A 16,529-nucleotide genomic window follows, 5' to 3' on the forward strand; every position below is an offset into this window, starting at 1 on the left:
ATTAAAAAAAAATAGTGGGAGAGGAATTAGGACATAAGTGGGATAGTGGGAACACCAACACTAAAGAAATCTTACAATAGAACAATTTTTTCCGGGGAATACTTGAGAGACCAAAGTTTTAAACCAAATTTCGTAAACTATAAGGTATGATTGTTGATGATTGGATTGTTACATAAATTTTGATTAACGTTTTTATTTCTTTTTGGTAACATATTATTTAGTTTGCAAATTTGGTCGAAAATTGGTCTACCTAGCTTACCCATTTTGTAAACATGTGTCTCGCAATTTAAAAGGAAAAAGAAGTAAGGATTAACTTTTTTTAGGCATTAAACCATTTATCATTTTAATGACTTAACATATGCTCTTATTATAATTAGCTTGTAAACTAATTTCCTTGTCATTGTAAGCATACAAATAGATGTCCATAAAGGATGAAAGAATAAATTTGATGAGGACAAACTGTACTTATACTTCCATAGTATAACGTAGGAAACAAATTAACTAGGCTAAGTTATTATAATTAAGTATCTAACTCACCGTCGCTAATGGCATTGCCAATTATGTATGGTAGAAACTTTCCACAAAGAGATTGCAGACTCAAGAAAGACGCACAACAAAAAGAAGCAGGAAAAATAAGACTAAATTAACGATGTGAATTCCACAAAGTGAAAATTGGACTCAGCATGCTAAAGTGTATAGTCTATAGCTTCTTTGAAGGCTTAGGCCATGTCCAACGAAGGGCTACATGGCGGCTCTAAAATCCCTCTCTAACGAAGGGCTACATGGAATCATCGAAAAAAGATTCACTACTCAAATTCTATCGGCCTTGCTATATTTGGCCCTCAAAGTAGAAACGAGCCGAGGAATTTGAACTCAGTTATTTACAAAGAACGTGCCAAGACTCGTAACGTAAAGCTACAAAAAAAGAGCTCTCATTGAATCCATGTATAGGATCCATGGAGATTTTCCAAACCAAATATCAGCCAGCACCTCGAAGCACACTTGAAGAACGAAGCACAACAATAGGAGGGCTGTCGTGTTTAGCCAGCAGGAGAAAACGAGGCATTAGTGTACACATTTAGAAGCCAGATGACTCAACTAACCAGGAATATGATGCATTTTCATCTGTAGTTGTTGGCTTTCTGTTACCATCCTTATTTGATATTCGACTACTAGACTTTCGAAGTATATCTGTGTCAAGATCAGCAATATCATACAACTCCAACCTTTGGAATTTTGCTGCTTCCATGTCACCTTCCCAGCAGGTTTCCGAAATAATTTCAAGTGCTTTCTCCATCTTGTCCTCAACCACAAGACCCCCATTTTGCAAGAGGACAAGGTAAACTTGTTCAGCAGAAGCTTTCCGTATCTGGGTAGAGGAAAGAAGAAAGAACTTATAGGAAACATACAATTGCAACTGGAGCAGCTACCTGCTAGTGGTACAATCGGTTAAGAGAGAAGACAATGCAATTATGATTAAGGTTTTGATCCATAAATACTTAAACTTCTTGGGAACCACATACCTTAGGGTAGCAATGGCCAAGAAAACTGAGAAGATGAGAGAAGGCCCGAGTGTTGATGGATTCCGAAACTGAAGAAATATATCCAAGTATTGCAATGCCTGCATATAGCTTGGAGAAGTCCTTTGACCCTTTTAATTCAACTTCCAGAGAGTCCAAACCACCAGCACAAAAAACAAGTGTATGAACCTGTAAATTGAAATTGAGATCCAAATAAATCAGAACTGTCCTCATCTCATGTATAATCACAAGACTGACTGCAAAGCACTATATGAAACAGAAAACATGCACTTAATATCGAAAAGTTTAAAGACAATAAGGGGCTAACCTCCATACTCAGAAATATCTGTTTGCTGAAAAGAATCTTGATGGTCTGCAATACCAAAGAGATATCATTGAAATCAAGAAACTTGGCCAAGGTAGGATGATGAATATTGCAATAAATAGGTTATGAACTTATGATTAGCCAAAGGAAATAACATTAACACATGGTTTTGGTATCATCTCTCTGAAGTCTGAAGCCAGCCAAGGTCTCAGGTAAGAATAAACAAGAAGCTAACTAATTATTTAACTCTGCTCTCTGAAGCCTCTAATTCCTTCATAATTTCTATAAAACAAAGAGATTCGTATTTCTCACTTCTCAGAATAAGGTAGTATTTGACAATACCTTCAAAGCAGGTACAATGACTATATCACATCTCTGATACTGTTGGAGAACCCAAAGCATGTCAGTAGACAGCATATATGTTAACTTTTGAAGTTTGTGTATTTTGTATATTGTTGTCGTACAAGGAACAGAAACATGATACAAATATATAGAGGAGTTTGAGTGAGTTGCAAACTACACTCAACACTCAAGACTCTAACCTAGAACTTCCTTGAATCAAGCTAAGAAGTCGACATAGGAAACATAATTAAGCTCCTTGAATTAAGGAGCTGCCAATCAACTGTCAACCAGCTGCCAACAAGCTGCCAACAAGATAAGACATTTATACAACTAGATAAAACACTACTAGGGTTGACACAAACCCTATTAGCTGCCAACAAGCTGCCAACAAGATAAGACATTTATACAACTAGATAAAGCACTACTAGGGTTGACACAAACCCTATTAAACAGATAGGACTTTCAATACTCCCCCTCAAGCTGGATCCAGGAGGTTGATGGATCCAAGCTTGCCGAGAAGTCGCTGAAACTGAGGTGATGCTAAAGGTTTAGTGAATAGGTCTGCGAGTTGATCGTAGCTCTTGACAAAATGAGTTTTGATGACCTGTGATTGTACCTGTGCACGGACATAGTGACAATCAACTTCGATGTGCTTGGTTCTCTCGTGGAAGACGGGGTTGGACGCAATGTGCATTGCCGCTTGGTTATCACAGAAAAGAGACATGGACTGAGTAGTAGAGACACCTAAGTCGCACAGCAAACCTTTTAGCCATATTAGTTCACAGGCAGTAGATGCCATGGCGCGATATTCAGCCTCAGTGCTGGATCGAGCAACTACGGCTTGCTTTTTACTTTTCCAGGTAACAAGATTGCCTCCCACAAATGTGCAATACCCCGTTGTAGACTTACGATCAATAGAGTTGCCAGCCCAATCAGCATCACAATAACCTGTGATCTCAGTGCTCTCATTCTTTTTCATGATGATGCCACGACCTATTGAACCTTTGAGATACCGAAGTAGTCTCTTGACAAGGTTAAAATGCTCCATGGTGGAAGAGTGCATAAATTGGCTAGCAATGCTTACTGAATAGGCTATGTCAGGCCTTGTAATAGTCAAGTAGATCAGCTTACCCACAAGACGCTGATAATAGCTGATGTTGGGCAGTGGTTGTCCTTCCAAGCTAAGTTTGAGTTTCGTGTCAAGAGGTGTATTGACAGGTTTAGCATCACTCATGTTTGCTTCCTTGAGAAGGTCCAGAACATATTTCCGTTGGCTGAGAAAGAAACCCTTGGGAGAGGTAGCCATTTCGATGCCAAGAAAATATCTGAGTATGCCAAGATCTTTGATGGCAAAACGTTGTTGCAGTGAATGCTTGAGCTTAGTTATTTCATCCATGTTATCTCCTGTGATGATTAAATCATCGACATAGACAAGAACGACCAGTTTCCCAGAAGTGCCCGTGCGTACGAACAATGAAGAGTCTGCATTGCTTCTTTTAAAACCAACCGTTGTGAGGACTGAACTTAGCTTGGCATACCAAGCTCTTGGTGACTGTTTAAGACCATAAATTGATTTGTGCAATCTGCACACAAGATCAGGTTCATGACTTTGAGGATGGCCTGGGGGTAACCTCATGAAGACTTCTTCTTCAAGCTCACCATGTAAGAAGGCGTTCTTTACGTCCATTTGAAACATAGGCCATCCTTTGTTAACAGCAACTGAAAGTAGTACTCTTACAGAGTTCATCTTTGCAACAGGGGCGAATGTTTCTTTGTAGTCCACATCAAATGTTTGAGTAAAGCCACGAGCCACTAATCTTGCCTTGTGTCTTTCTATGGATCCATCTGAGTTGAATTTAACCTTGTATATCCACCTGCAACCTACTGTCTTCTTTCCCTTAGGCAGTGTCTCAATGCTCCAGGTTTTGTGTTGATCAAGGGCATTCAGTTCATCTTGCATGGCTTGCTGCCAAACTGGTGATTGATTTGCTTCTTGGAATGACTGAGGCTCAACATGTTCAGATATAGTACACAGGAAAGCAGTGTGTTTAGGAGACATTTTGTGATAGGACACGTAGTGAGACAGTGGATGTCTTGGTTTGTAAGTGACAAAGTCTTGCAGTCTTGCTGGAGGATGTCTTTCACGAGTAGGATTGCGTCGAGGTGCAGTCGATTGCAACTCGTAGGATGATTCCTCAGGAGCAATACTGTGGATTGATTCAGAATTGTTGGTATCATTACTTGAGGCTTGGTTGTCATTTTCAGTAGGGACATTTGTGTGATGAACAGGCACCATTGCATCAGGTACTTCAGTGGCAAGGATTTCAGTTCTTGGCAATGGAAACAAATCCAAGTAATTCTCCCCCTCACTTGAACTATCCAGAGCTTGGCTGTAATAAGGGTTAGTTTCATGAAATCTGACATCCTTGGAAACAATTAACCTCTTAAGTTGTGGATTGTAACATTTGTATCCCTTTTGTGTGGATGAGTAACCAAGGAAAATGCATTTGGTTGCTCTCGGGTCAAGTTTGTCTCGATGCAAGGACTGAACATGGACAAAACAAATGCATCCAAAGACTTTAAGGTGTGACAAGTCTATTTTCCTGTTCTTTACAATTTCCATTGGTGATTTGAACCCCAAAACCCTGCTAGGTAACCTGTTGATCAGATAAGTGGCTGCCATAACACTTTGAGACCAAAAACGTTTAGGTACATTCATTTGAAACATCAATGACCTAGTTTTTTCAAGGAGATCTCGATTTTTTCTCTCGGCAATACCATTTTGTTGAGGTGTGCCAACACAACTAGTTTGATGCATGATGCCATTGTTGCTCAAATATTGAGTCATGACTTGGGACATGTATTCGGTGCCATTATCAGACCTTAGTGTTTTGATTTGAGAGGAAAAATGGTTTTTAACAAGACTATGAAAGTCTTTAAACACTTCCATCACTTCACTCTTTGATTTTAACAAATATAACCAAGTTGCTCTTGAATAGTCATCAACAAAGGTTATGAAATATTTGTAACCATCAAAAGACTCACTAGTTGGTCCCCATACATCCGAGTGTACAAGTTCAAAAAGATGAAAAACTTTAGACAAAGATGAACGAAGGGGTAGCTTTGTTGCCTTTGACATGTGGCAAGTTTCACAATGAATTTGTTCTTTGTCTAAATCTGGAAACAATGTGGACAAAACATGTTGAGATGGGTGTGCTAATCGCTGGTGCCACAAAAACTGGTCTTGAATGGAGACATGTACGGGTATAGACTTTGCTTGTAATCCACTGGGAGAGCTTTTCGAGATGTAATAGAGACCATCTAGGTAAAATCCTTCACCAATCTTCCTCTTGGTGACAAGATCCTGAAAAATGACATTTTTTGGTGAAAAAATGGCTAAGCAGTTTAAGGAATTTGTGATTTTCCCTACTGAGAGAAGTTGGAATGGAAACGAAGGCACGTATAAGGCCATAGACTCTATTTGATCAGATATCAAGTGAATTTTTCCCTTGCCTACAATCCTAGCACCTTCACCATTAGCTACAGACACATGTGATGGTTTATGAAGTTTCTCGAATTTATGCAATTTTGACACTTGATTAGTCATGTGATCTGTGGCACCTGAATCTACAACCCAAAAATCATGCAACTCATTCATTTTAAGAGCAGTTTTGAAAGCATTCATGATACCTTTCATGCCTTGTTGAGGTAAGTGATCAGCATCAGCCAGGAAACTAGCAAACTTGCCAAGCAATGCCGAGGTACTTCCATCTTCATGTTCAGCAGCTCGATCTTCCGTACCCTTCTTTTGATGAAGATAGGCTGCGAACTCATTTATAAGAGTAGCAGGATTTGCAGCGAACTGTTTGTATGGATCAGAACTGTTGAAAGATGAAGATGATGAAATGTTGGCACGAGGATGTGCTCGACTTGTCTTCTGCGTGGTTTTGTCCTTCATGAAATCTGGCTTAAGTTCTGGATGGAGAATCCAGCACTTATCTCTCACATGCCCGATGTTGTCACAGTGTAGGCACTTTAGATGGGGGTTTTTTCCTTTGTATCTTTTTTCATTTGTCAGATATGCCCTAGCTTCAGTCACAATGGTTTTTGTACCATTGTTCATGACTTTTCTTCTTACTTCCTCACGTTGGATGGTTGCACAAATGCTAGTGAAGGATGGTAGCTCAGGATTCATGAGGATATGGCTTCTTAAATCCTCATAGTCTGAGCTCAGACTAGACAGCAATTGAAATATCTTATCTTCTTCAGTTCTTTTAAGAAGCACCGTGGGATCAGTGGTGTGAGGTCTATAGACATCCAGCTCATTCCACATGCTTCTTAGAGAGCCAAGATGTTGAACAAAGGTTTTACCTTCTTGTTGAACGCTGGAGATATCCTTCTTGAGTTGAAAAATGCGGGCAGAATTATTTTGATTACCATACATCTCCTTCACTGTTGTCCAGAGAGTGAGTGACGATTCGGAATAGCTGAAGATCTCAGCAATCTTCCTTTCCATGGAATTAAGCAGCCATGACATGACCAGTTGATCTTTGCAAAGCCACCCTCCATATTCAGGAGAAGTGACTCCAGGAGCAGGAAAACTGCCATCGATGAAACCCAATTTGGATCTTCCACCTAGTGCGAGACTAACCGCTCTTGCCCACGGTAAATAGTTGAACTCATTCAGTAACACTGAACTGAGTCGTTGATTTGGATTGATATCCATTTCAGAGATGTGAGTGGAAGGAGAAGCAATGATGCTCTCTTCCTCCGAATGCTCATCAGCCATAGTTTTGCTAAAGAGAAATCACAGCGTAAGATATTCAAAGACAGGCTTCAGAGGGATGCCTGCTCTGATACCATGTTAACTTTTGAAGTTTGTGTATTTTGTATATTGTTGTCGTACAAGGAACAGAAACATGATACAAATATATAGAGGAGTTTGAGTGAGTTGCAAACTACACTCAACACTCAAGACTCTAACCTAGAACTTCCTTGAATCAAGCTAAGAAGTCGACATAGGAAACATAATTAAGCTCCTTGAATTAAGGAGCTGCCAATCAACTGTCAACCAGCTGCCAACAAGCTGCCAACAAGATAAGACATTTATACAACTAGATAAAACACTACTAGGGTTGACACAAACCCTATTAGCTGCCAACAAGCTGCCAACAAGATAAGACATTTATACAACTAGATAAAGCACTACTAGGGTTGACACAAACCCTATTAAACAGATAGGACTTTCAATAATATACTCTCTGGACCTTGCATTCTGGTCTTCACTTTCTACAACTTGAAGATACTCTATCAATGCTGTGAGTGATGCCCTTCTCAAACAATCTTGCAACCCACCAATAGAGATGACTAGCCCAGATAGCACTGATCTGCTAAAACAGCCAAATTGAAGCAGTTGTACAAAACGAGGATATGAAAAAGTTGGCACCTACAGGCAACTACAGGATAGGGCCTACGTCAAAGAACTTCATTTACTCATCAATAGTATTAGTACTATAGAAGTGGCATGTGTATGCTTACCCCCCACTTTAAATCAGCTTTATTAGGAACAATTTCCTCCAATATTTTCCTGTGTGGTATATGTGGGACATAGGCCATCTCGTTGTACAAAAGCCTCTGTAGAACCTTTGCAGCTGCTTCTCTCAGTTTGTCAATTTTCTCTACAGTTTGCTTACTAATGCCAGCAACTATATTGGTAGCAAGATTGGCATCATACAATAATTGCAGCTGGTTATTGTCATCACTGTTCTGCAACTCCAGTGCAGAATCGACTCGACCTGATCTTCCAGTGAGACCAACAGAATCACTCTTACATAGGATATAAGTACATCTCTCAAGGCCATTCATAGCAGCCTCACGCACCCAAGAAACCACATCGCCTCGGTTATCAACAGAATAGTCATCAAGAGCTTTTAATAAAGTCATCATTATTTCATCCTTGATGAGAAGAAACAAGGACATGTCACCCTCCACAGCATCAATACCAGATTGTTCTTTTTCCCGAGTTAATGCTTCACAGACACAAGTCCTTTGACAGCATTTACTCATGCTTCAGCATCTCTATCATCAGGATTATCCTACACATGAAAAATATAATTAGGAGACCATCATCTGATATTCTTCCACAAAAAAGGAGAAAGGAAATGAAGATCCAAAACTCTCTTTGCACCTCAATTAAACAAGAGTTGCAAAGCTTCAGAAGCACATCCTTCCATCTATGGGAGAAAAGCTCACAAGGCAAAACACCTAGCGCTAGTGCTGACCCTCTTCTTATAGCCACATTTGGGTCACTCAAGAGTTCGAGGTACTTCGATGTTATATCACCAGTACCTCCAACAGATGAAGCAACCCGATATGTTTGCTTCAGAGCTTCAGCTGCAGCATCCTGCATATAATAATAAAAAACTTGAGTTGCAATTTAGATACCAGAAAAAAAAAAAAAAAAAAAAAAAAGAAATTAGCTAGAAGACTTAAAGCTAAGAGGTAACCACCTGAATTTGCGAATTAGGGTGTCTCAAATTCTCATTAAGACTATCAAGCAGACTACGTTTTGTCTTTTCGGGCAGTGACACAGATGATACAGATACACATTCAATGAAGCGGGAAACAGCTGGACGCATTATTTCTCCGCCTATTCCACGATAAAGGCGTGCTTTCTCAATAGCAGGCAAAACACCGGCAACACGTTTTTGCTTATCTGTAAACACCAAGTTTAACAAAACAGTAATGGCTAATGCAAAAAAACTACCAATCTCACACCACACCGCAGCAACTGCCCCCAACAAAAAAAAGCATGGATAGGAAAAGAAAAGTAGAAAACAAACCCGGTACAACTGCTTTGCTTGAATTGGAAAGAAAAAAGATCTATTTTACTTGAAATTTGAAAACCATCTGAAAAGGAGACATTAGGAACGTATGCAGTCAATGACCTCAGATGAGTTGGCTCCTAGACATGTCATTTTGTAACTTCCTCCTCATGGATTAGGGCTTTTGGTACAACATCTAAACTGGTAAGCAAGGACTTTGTTTTCTGTGACCTAGTTCTATCAAACCATTTTGTTTCTAAGCAATCATGTCTTTCAAGTTTCAGTAGTGGCTCAAAAAAATTTCACTGTTTTTAACATTAAAAAAAAACAGTGAAAAAAAGAACATTTGAAAACACTTCTCTATGCTTTCACTCCTATAATTTTTCTCCCTCTTATCCCACTGCACCTACTTTTTCTGTTCACTTTGGTGAACAGTACTACTTCCTTATCCTGATACCTGCCGGAAAAAATATAAACATACATACAAGTCAATTTCTAAGAAAGTTACTCGGTTCACATTTGATCCAGAAACTGTACTTCTGAAATGTTTCTGAATCTGAAACCTTCTGCTTGGAAATCTAACTAGATAAGAAAACACTTTAATCTAAGGTAGACCCAAAGATCAAGTTTTATCTTGCTCATTGTAATCTTCTACTTGTATTTCTTAAGAGGTTAGAACACCAACCTGCAGAAAGAGCATACCCACACTTGTGCAGTGCTAAAACAAGTTCCCCAGCTGCCAGTGTTGCTCCATGGCGCTTGCACAAATCAGATGAGAGAGTGCAAGGAATTATTTTCTCCACAGCATAGTTTGCAAGATATTCAGGATCATATTTAACAAAGGCAGAAAAGCCTTAGCCGCAAGTTCTCTCAATCCTTTATCCTGATGACATTGTGTAAAGCATAAGATCTACACTGATAGATAAAAGCAGTCTGTACGGAATTTAAAAACTTTAGCAGCTAAGATTGTAGAGAATATAAGCTTAAAGTAACTTCAAAAACTATAGGGCAGTTGAAATAAGCATCAAAAGAATTCTAGTTGAAGCCTACCCAGTGACAAATTTTGTTATACAACAGCTCTCCACAAATGGATAAAGATAACCCTCATATTGAGCAATAGAGACATCAACATGAACATAAGACTTTATTCGTTAAGAAAGTGAAAAATAGTCCGCAGTGTTCACTATGTCAATTCCATGAGGGTAACTACCCTGTCTTCCAACATTCTCTTGAAAAGCCGCAGCAGCTGCTCTTCTACAATTAACCTAAGCATCATAAAACTAGAAAATGAGAAACCTAAAGCAAATGTGGTACGAAATAATGATTCAAATCATACTATAATAAAAGTTTAGTACCTCACGGTCATAGCAGGCCACTGTCAGGTGGTGTGGCGCAAGCTGGTCCAGTATATTTCTCATATCTGTGTGATAATATGCACGGCCAAAAGCCCAACAAACATATGCTGCAGCATCCCGTACATGAGATCCAACACTATGTGGACCTCTTCGAATATCATAATGTAGTGCCTATTTAGAAGATTTACTCTCATCAGTGCTAATTTATATCTCTACAAGCCAAGAATTTATAGTTTAAACTTAATTCAACTTTAACATCGATCATTAATCTAACGTAGAATACAACAGAGTAGAAGTACAACAGAGAAACAGCACCATATTAGAGCAACCTACTGCGGTGTAAACTTGAAGCTTAATAAAAGCTCACCAAAATAAGTGCCCTAGTATAACTCCACGTCAGAAAAAAAAAAAATCAATTGTTTTAGTGTTCATATTTGTGCATGCCGATGTAACTTTTCTTTGATAAAACGATAGCATGATGTGAGGGATTATGCTAAGCAACAAGATGGGTTGGCCATAATTTGGTATCTAACTTGTCATTTAAAAGACTCAAACCTAAAATCTCTCACTTATAAGTGAAGAAAAAATAGATTTCATATCTAAGCCATAATATTAGTTTTTATTTAGATAAGGTACACAAATATTTCACAAGCAAAAATCAACTAAGGTATGAAAGGTATTTTTGTATAAAACTTATAGTTATCGGATAATTTTCTAATTTATTGTCCCTTGGGGTTTCATAAGAATTGTCATATTTTTCTCTCTAATTTTTATATATAATGTTATAAACAATGAATGAACCAAAAAAAAAATTATTGAAAAACCAAAAACCACATATATGTTATTAAAAATATAACTCATTTTTCTTGGATAAGAAAGAAAAGTAACCCTAAACCCTAACATTATATTGAAACAGAATATCATTGCCAAAAAAAAAGGGAAATTAACGAAAAGAGCTTGAAAACTTTGAGTTTTAACGAAATGGTAAAGTAAATAGTACTAAGATTGACTTTTTAGTGTAAAAATGTGGTTTTTCGTTAAAATAAACAGTACTAGGAGCTTTTAGTTAAAGTTCTCAAAAGAAAAAGGTCCTCATTTTGAACTTGGGTGACTACTACTATTATTATTATTTGCCAAAGGGTGGTAATTAATTGAAAATGAATTTGTAAAAACCACTTTCGTCAAAGGCACATATAGAAATATAGCTACTTATTTAAACCAAAGATGAAATAAATGCATAAAAAAAAAAAAAAAAACATTTGAGTTTCAAACCCATGTTCCTTTCCATTGCAAGAAAGTAGCGAAACACCGCTGCAAATGACATCTTATGACAAATATCCAGTTTTATATTTTTATAGGCTTATTGAACATAACATTATAATAATAGAAATTAAATTTTTTAGTGCCCTCGATTTTTTGAGGCCTTGTGCGGTCGCCCTTGTTGCCCTAGGCTAGGGCCGGGCCTGGTGGTGAGCAAATATGCTCCCATTCTACGTGAGGTTCTCCTGGTTATGGCGAAATGAATGGCAGTAACTACTACCACGTGTAATGTAACATCCCACATTGTCCAGGGAAGTGGATCATGTAAGCCTTATATGTATATTCTCATCTCTACCTAGCATGAGGTCTTTTGGGAGCTCACTGGCCTTTTGGGAGATGAGAATATACATATAAGGCTTACATGATCCACTCCCCTGGGCAATGTGGGATGTTACAATCCACCCCCCTCAAGGGCCCGGCATCCTCATCAGCACACTTCCGGCCAGGGATTGGCTTTGATACCAAATTGTCACATCCCGCCCCAGGCCCCCATCACATCCTGGGCACAACTCCACCGTAGCATAATATTGTCCGTTTTGGGCCTCAACCACGCCCTCATGGTTTTGTTTTTGGGAACTCACACAAGAACTTCCTAGTGTGTCACCTATATGGGGATTGCTCTCTCGCGAACTCGCTTAACTTCGAAGTTCCTACGGAACCCGAAGCCAGTGAGTTCCCAAAAGGCCTCGTGCTAGGTAGAGATGAGAATATACATATAAGGCTTACATGATTCACTCTCCTAGACGATGTGGGATGTTACATGTAAAATGTAAACAAAACTCAAAGCACTCAAACGGTGTCATGTAATTAAGTTATAATAAAATAAGGTTTTAACTTTTTCATCTTATTTCTGATGATGGGTATGCAGACTCTGCAATCTGCTACCGCACCAAGCTTTGCAACTGCAACCATGGCTGTCTTATTAAAGTCGAGATTGGCATCAAACCGGATGTTAAAAAAAAAAAAAAAAACAAAAAAAGAAAGGCAATCAGTTGCTGCGCAGCAGCATAACCAAATCATCGAAGAACAGGGAGGGGCTGAAGCCTGAACCGGTCGGGTTTTCCAGCGAGGGGAAGGGCTGAACTAGCATTCCAATTATGTTTTCCAGCAAGAGGAGTGGCAGCCGCCACTCTTCGCCCCCACGTGACTTCGCCACTAGTTCATGATCTTTGTGAGCCTCAAGTGGTTTAATTTTACCATTGTAATTTTTGACCAAAAAATGAAAGTACCACTGATTCGCTTGTTTCCGTTGGGGCAATGATCTTACTTCTTGGTCCTTGTTGCCACTTATTTGCAAGCACATATGTACTGTGATCTCAATCATCGCATCATTGTTCCGTTGACTGTGGGTCTAACCATCCATTGCTCTGGTATAGTGTCAGAGCATAGTAAATTTTTTGTGCTTGCATGTAGAAACTCAATACACTAGCCAAAGATGAAAGGCCAAAATTGATGTCACGTTCAGTGCTATCCAAAAACCGAAGACCAAGGAAGTAGGGGTCCAAAATGGTGATATCATTGCTTATCAGTTGATCTTGGTTGATTTCTGAAATCCAGTTATGATACAGTGAATGTCTTCTTTTGTATATGTGAATGACAAATCAATCGTACGAAACTGAAATGGAAGATTTTTTTTTGGGAGAAAAAATGGAAGAATTTGGTTCACGTGATGTCGTGAAAATTATTTATCATCGCATGGAATAGCATATCATGGTACCCAAGGGTTTTAGCTTTCCCCCCTTCCTCCAAAAAGACCATGTAACAAGTATTTTGTCTTTTAAAAAGCCCATGTAGCAGATCAAAATCGAATCGAGCAACTTTGATCTATATTTGGTTCTGTTATAATCGGCTTATCGCATTTATCAAATTTGACTTGTTGGTTCATATTCAATAAGCATTGAATCGGATCAAAGTGAATTCTTGTTCGATCTTATTTATGATTTAAAAATGATTATAATATCATTACTAACATCATTCTTTTATTATATTTATCTATAGTTAATTAGAACTTTTCATTTTGTATAAACATAAAGTAGTGAATAAGTGTATTTTGAATGCTTACTAAACATGGTAATACAATATCATACTTATTAAGCAATTAAAATGCATGAAATAAACATGTTGGAATAATGGTAGGCTAGTCAATTTTCTTGTTCAAAGTTAGGCAAGTTAGGTTAGTCAAACAAGATAGGTAAGTTAGGCAAAATTAGGCTTATGTTCTTTTTCTTCCCTATATATATGTTTCATCTTGTAATTGTTTCATTAAGCAAATATACAAAACCATCTTCAACACTTCTCTCTCATAGCTTAAACCCTAGAACCCACGAAACCCTAGCAGGTTCATATTTTATCATGGTATCAGAGCACCGTTTCTGGTGACTCTGAATACCCCACCTATCTTCAACGCTTCCGCACCACAACCAACAACATCGTCATCATGAGTGATTCAGGAACCAACACAAAACCATTAGAGATGGCTACTGATCTCTCGAACCCGTTTTTATTACACCCCTCTGCTCAACCTGGGAACATCTTGGTCTCCAAAACCCTTCAAGGAGACAACTACAACACATGGAGCCGTGCTATGCGCATCAGTCTAAGTGCTAAGAACAAGCTAGGTTTGGTCGATGGAACCATTGACCCACCTGCTGAAACAGATAAACAATTTGCATTGTGGCAACGATGCAATGACATGGTTCTCGCATGGATCCTGAATTCTGTACATGAAGACATTGCAAGCAGCGTTTCCTACTACACTTCAGCAGCAGATGTGTGGGCTGACTTGCGTGATCGTTTCTCTCAAGGGAACGATTCACGTGTTTACCAAATTAAGAGAGAAATTGTTGAGCACAGACAGGAGCAACAATCGATCTCAGTCTACTACACCAAACTAAAGGCATTGTGGGATGAATTGACGTCCTATCATGAGCCCTCAACATGCACTTGTGGGGGTTTGAAGAAGATCAATGAACGTGATGAAAAGGAAAGAGTGATGCAGTTTCTCATGGGATTAAACGAGTCCTATGCCGCAGTACGTGGGCAAATCTTGTTGATGCAGCCACTTCCCGACACTCGGAAGGCATACTCTCTTGTTTTACAACAAGAGAAACAAGTGGAGGTATCTCTCACTCGTCATAACAACAGTTTGCATGCGATGCATTTAACAAGCCATAGGGAATCTACTGCACAACGAGGTAACTCCTCTATTAAATGCTCATATTGTGATCAAAAATATCATACCGTAGATCGGTGTTTCTATCTCAATGGCTTTCCACCGGGGCACAAATACCATGGCAAAAAGATGATTCCTCCTAACAAGAAGAAACCTGCGGCTAATCAAATAAAGACTGGCAGTGAAGTCGCCACAGTCACGGATAAGCACCATCATAAAACCAACGGTGACAGCCCCAAGTTCACTCCTGAAGAGTACAACCAAATCATGGCCATGCTCAAGAAAAACAACTTGGATGGTAATCCTCACCATTTTGCAAACGCCACAGGTACTCTTACACCTCTGTCTAAAATGTCAGGAGCCTTACCACAGAAAAACCTATATTGGATCATTGATAGTGGGGCAACGGATCATATATCTCCTTCACCTCACTTGCTTCACAAGAAATCTATGTGTGATTATGTACAAATGCCGAATGGGGGAAAAGCCATTATAGAATATGTTGGTTCCGTCCAAGCAACTCCTCTTCTTAAACTTGATGATGTGTTACATGTTCCAAATTTTCAAGTTTATTTGTTATTCGTTAGCAAACTCACTGAGTCTCTACAATGCATAGTGATTTTCTTTCCTACCTTTTGTGTGATACAGGACATGGCTACGAGGAGGACGATTGGCCTGGGCAAGCGATATAATGGGCTCTATTACTTGTCGTCAACACAAAATCCTCATTTAGCCCACAATGTCAACCGTCATTCAAACCTTTGGCACCGACGGTTAGGACATCCCTCCACCGGTCCCTTACAACTTTTGACCAAGCAAGTTCCAACTATTATGTTTGATTCTAGCCATTTGTGTGACATTTGTCCCCTTGCTAAACAAACTCGTTTGTCTTTTCCGTCAAGCTTTATTTCATCTCAAGCACCTTTTGATTTAATACATTGTGATATTTGGGGACCTCATCGAGTCAATTCTCATTCGGGGGCTAGATATTTTTTTACTATTGTTGATGATTATTCACGATTTACTTGGATCCATCTTATGCGTTTAAAATCTGAAACACAAGGGTTGTTACGTTCTTTTATTGCTTGGGTTCAAACACAATTCAATCGCATGATCAAGACAATTAGGGCAGATAATGGGGCTGAATCCATTTCTTTACGTTCTTTTTTTGATAGCAAGGGTATTGTGTTTCACACTTCTTGTCCTTCTACTCCCCAACAAAATGGGGTCGTTGAAAGAAAACATCGCCATCTTTTAAATGTTGGGCGAGCACTTCGTTTTCAAGCCAACTTACCTTTAATTTTTTGGGGGGAAAGTGTTCAAACGGCATGTTATTTAATCAATCGCTTACCAACACCACTCCTCCATCACAAAACCCCATTTGAGCTTTTACATTGTACACCTCCAGATTTTCATCACTTGCGTGTGTTTGGTTGCTTATGCTATGCCACAAATCTCACTCCCACACACAAGTTTGATCAACGTGCTCGGAAATGCATATTTGTTGGATATCCTCTTGGTCAAAAGGGGTACCGTGTTTATGATCTCACTACCCACAAATTCTCCACCTCCCGTGATGTGATATTTCATGAGGACACCTTTCCCTTTCTTTCCCAACCCCCAGATCACCAACCTGACAGTGTTGTTCTCTCCCTTCCCCTTGATACTACC

General features: G+C 39.0%; 1 protein-coding gene and 1 pseudogene across 2 annotated transcripts; one reads left to right on the forward strand and one right to left on the reverse strand.

The window, feature by feature from the left end:
- Nucleotides 1-616: 616 nt before the first annotated feature.
- On the reverse strand, nucleotides 617-10,429 carry LOC137748103 (tubulin-folding cofactor D-like; annotated as a pseudogene). Its single transcript, XR_015966852.1, has 12 exons — nucleotides 10,367-10,429; nucleotides 10,196-10,276; nucleotides 9,697-9,894; nucleotides 8,697-8,902; nucleotides 8,375-8,590; nucleotides 7,726-8,282; nucleotides 7,455-7,633; nucleotides 6,314-6,320; nucleotides 2,188-2,271; nucleotides 1,849-1,893; nucleotides 1,524-1,709; nucleotides 617-1,369 (listed from the first exon to the last, which is right to left on the reverse strand). The product of XR_015966852.1 is annotated as a tubulin-folding cofactor D-like (transcript).
- Nucleotides 10,430-13,890: 3,461 nt separating this feature from the next.
- On the forward strand, nucleotides 13,891-15,618 carry LOC148698324 (uncharacterized). Its single transcript, XM_088700563.1, has 2 exons — nucleotides 13,891-15,186; nucleotides 15,507-15,618. The coding sequence occupies exons 1-2, from the start codon at nucleotides 14,124-14,126 to the stop codon at nucleotides 15,548-15,550; spliced, it is 1,107 nt and encodes a 368-aa protein (XP_088556689.1). The 5' UTR covers nucleotides 13,891-14,123; the 3' UTR covers nucleotides 15,551-15,618.
- The last annotated feature ends 911 nt before the right edge of the window (nucleotides 15,619-16,529 follow it).

This window comes from Pyrus communis, chromosome 2, assembly GCF_041283825.1.
Source record: "Pyrus communis isolate YQ-2024b chromosome 2, ASM4128382v1, whole genome shotgun sequence".
Classification (NCBI taxonomy): Eukaryota; Viridiplantae; Streptophyta; class Magnoliopsida; order Rosales; family Rosaceae; genus Pyrus; species Pyrus communis.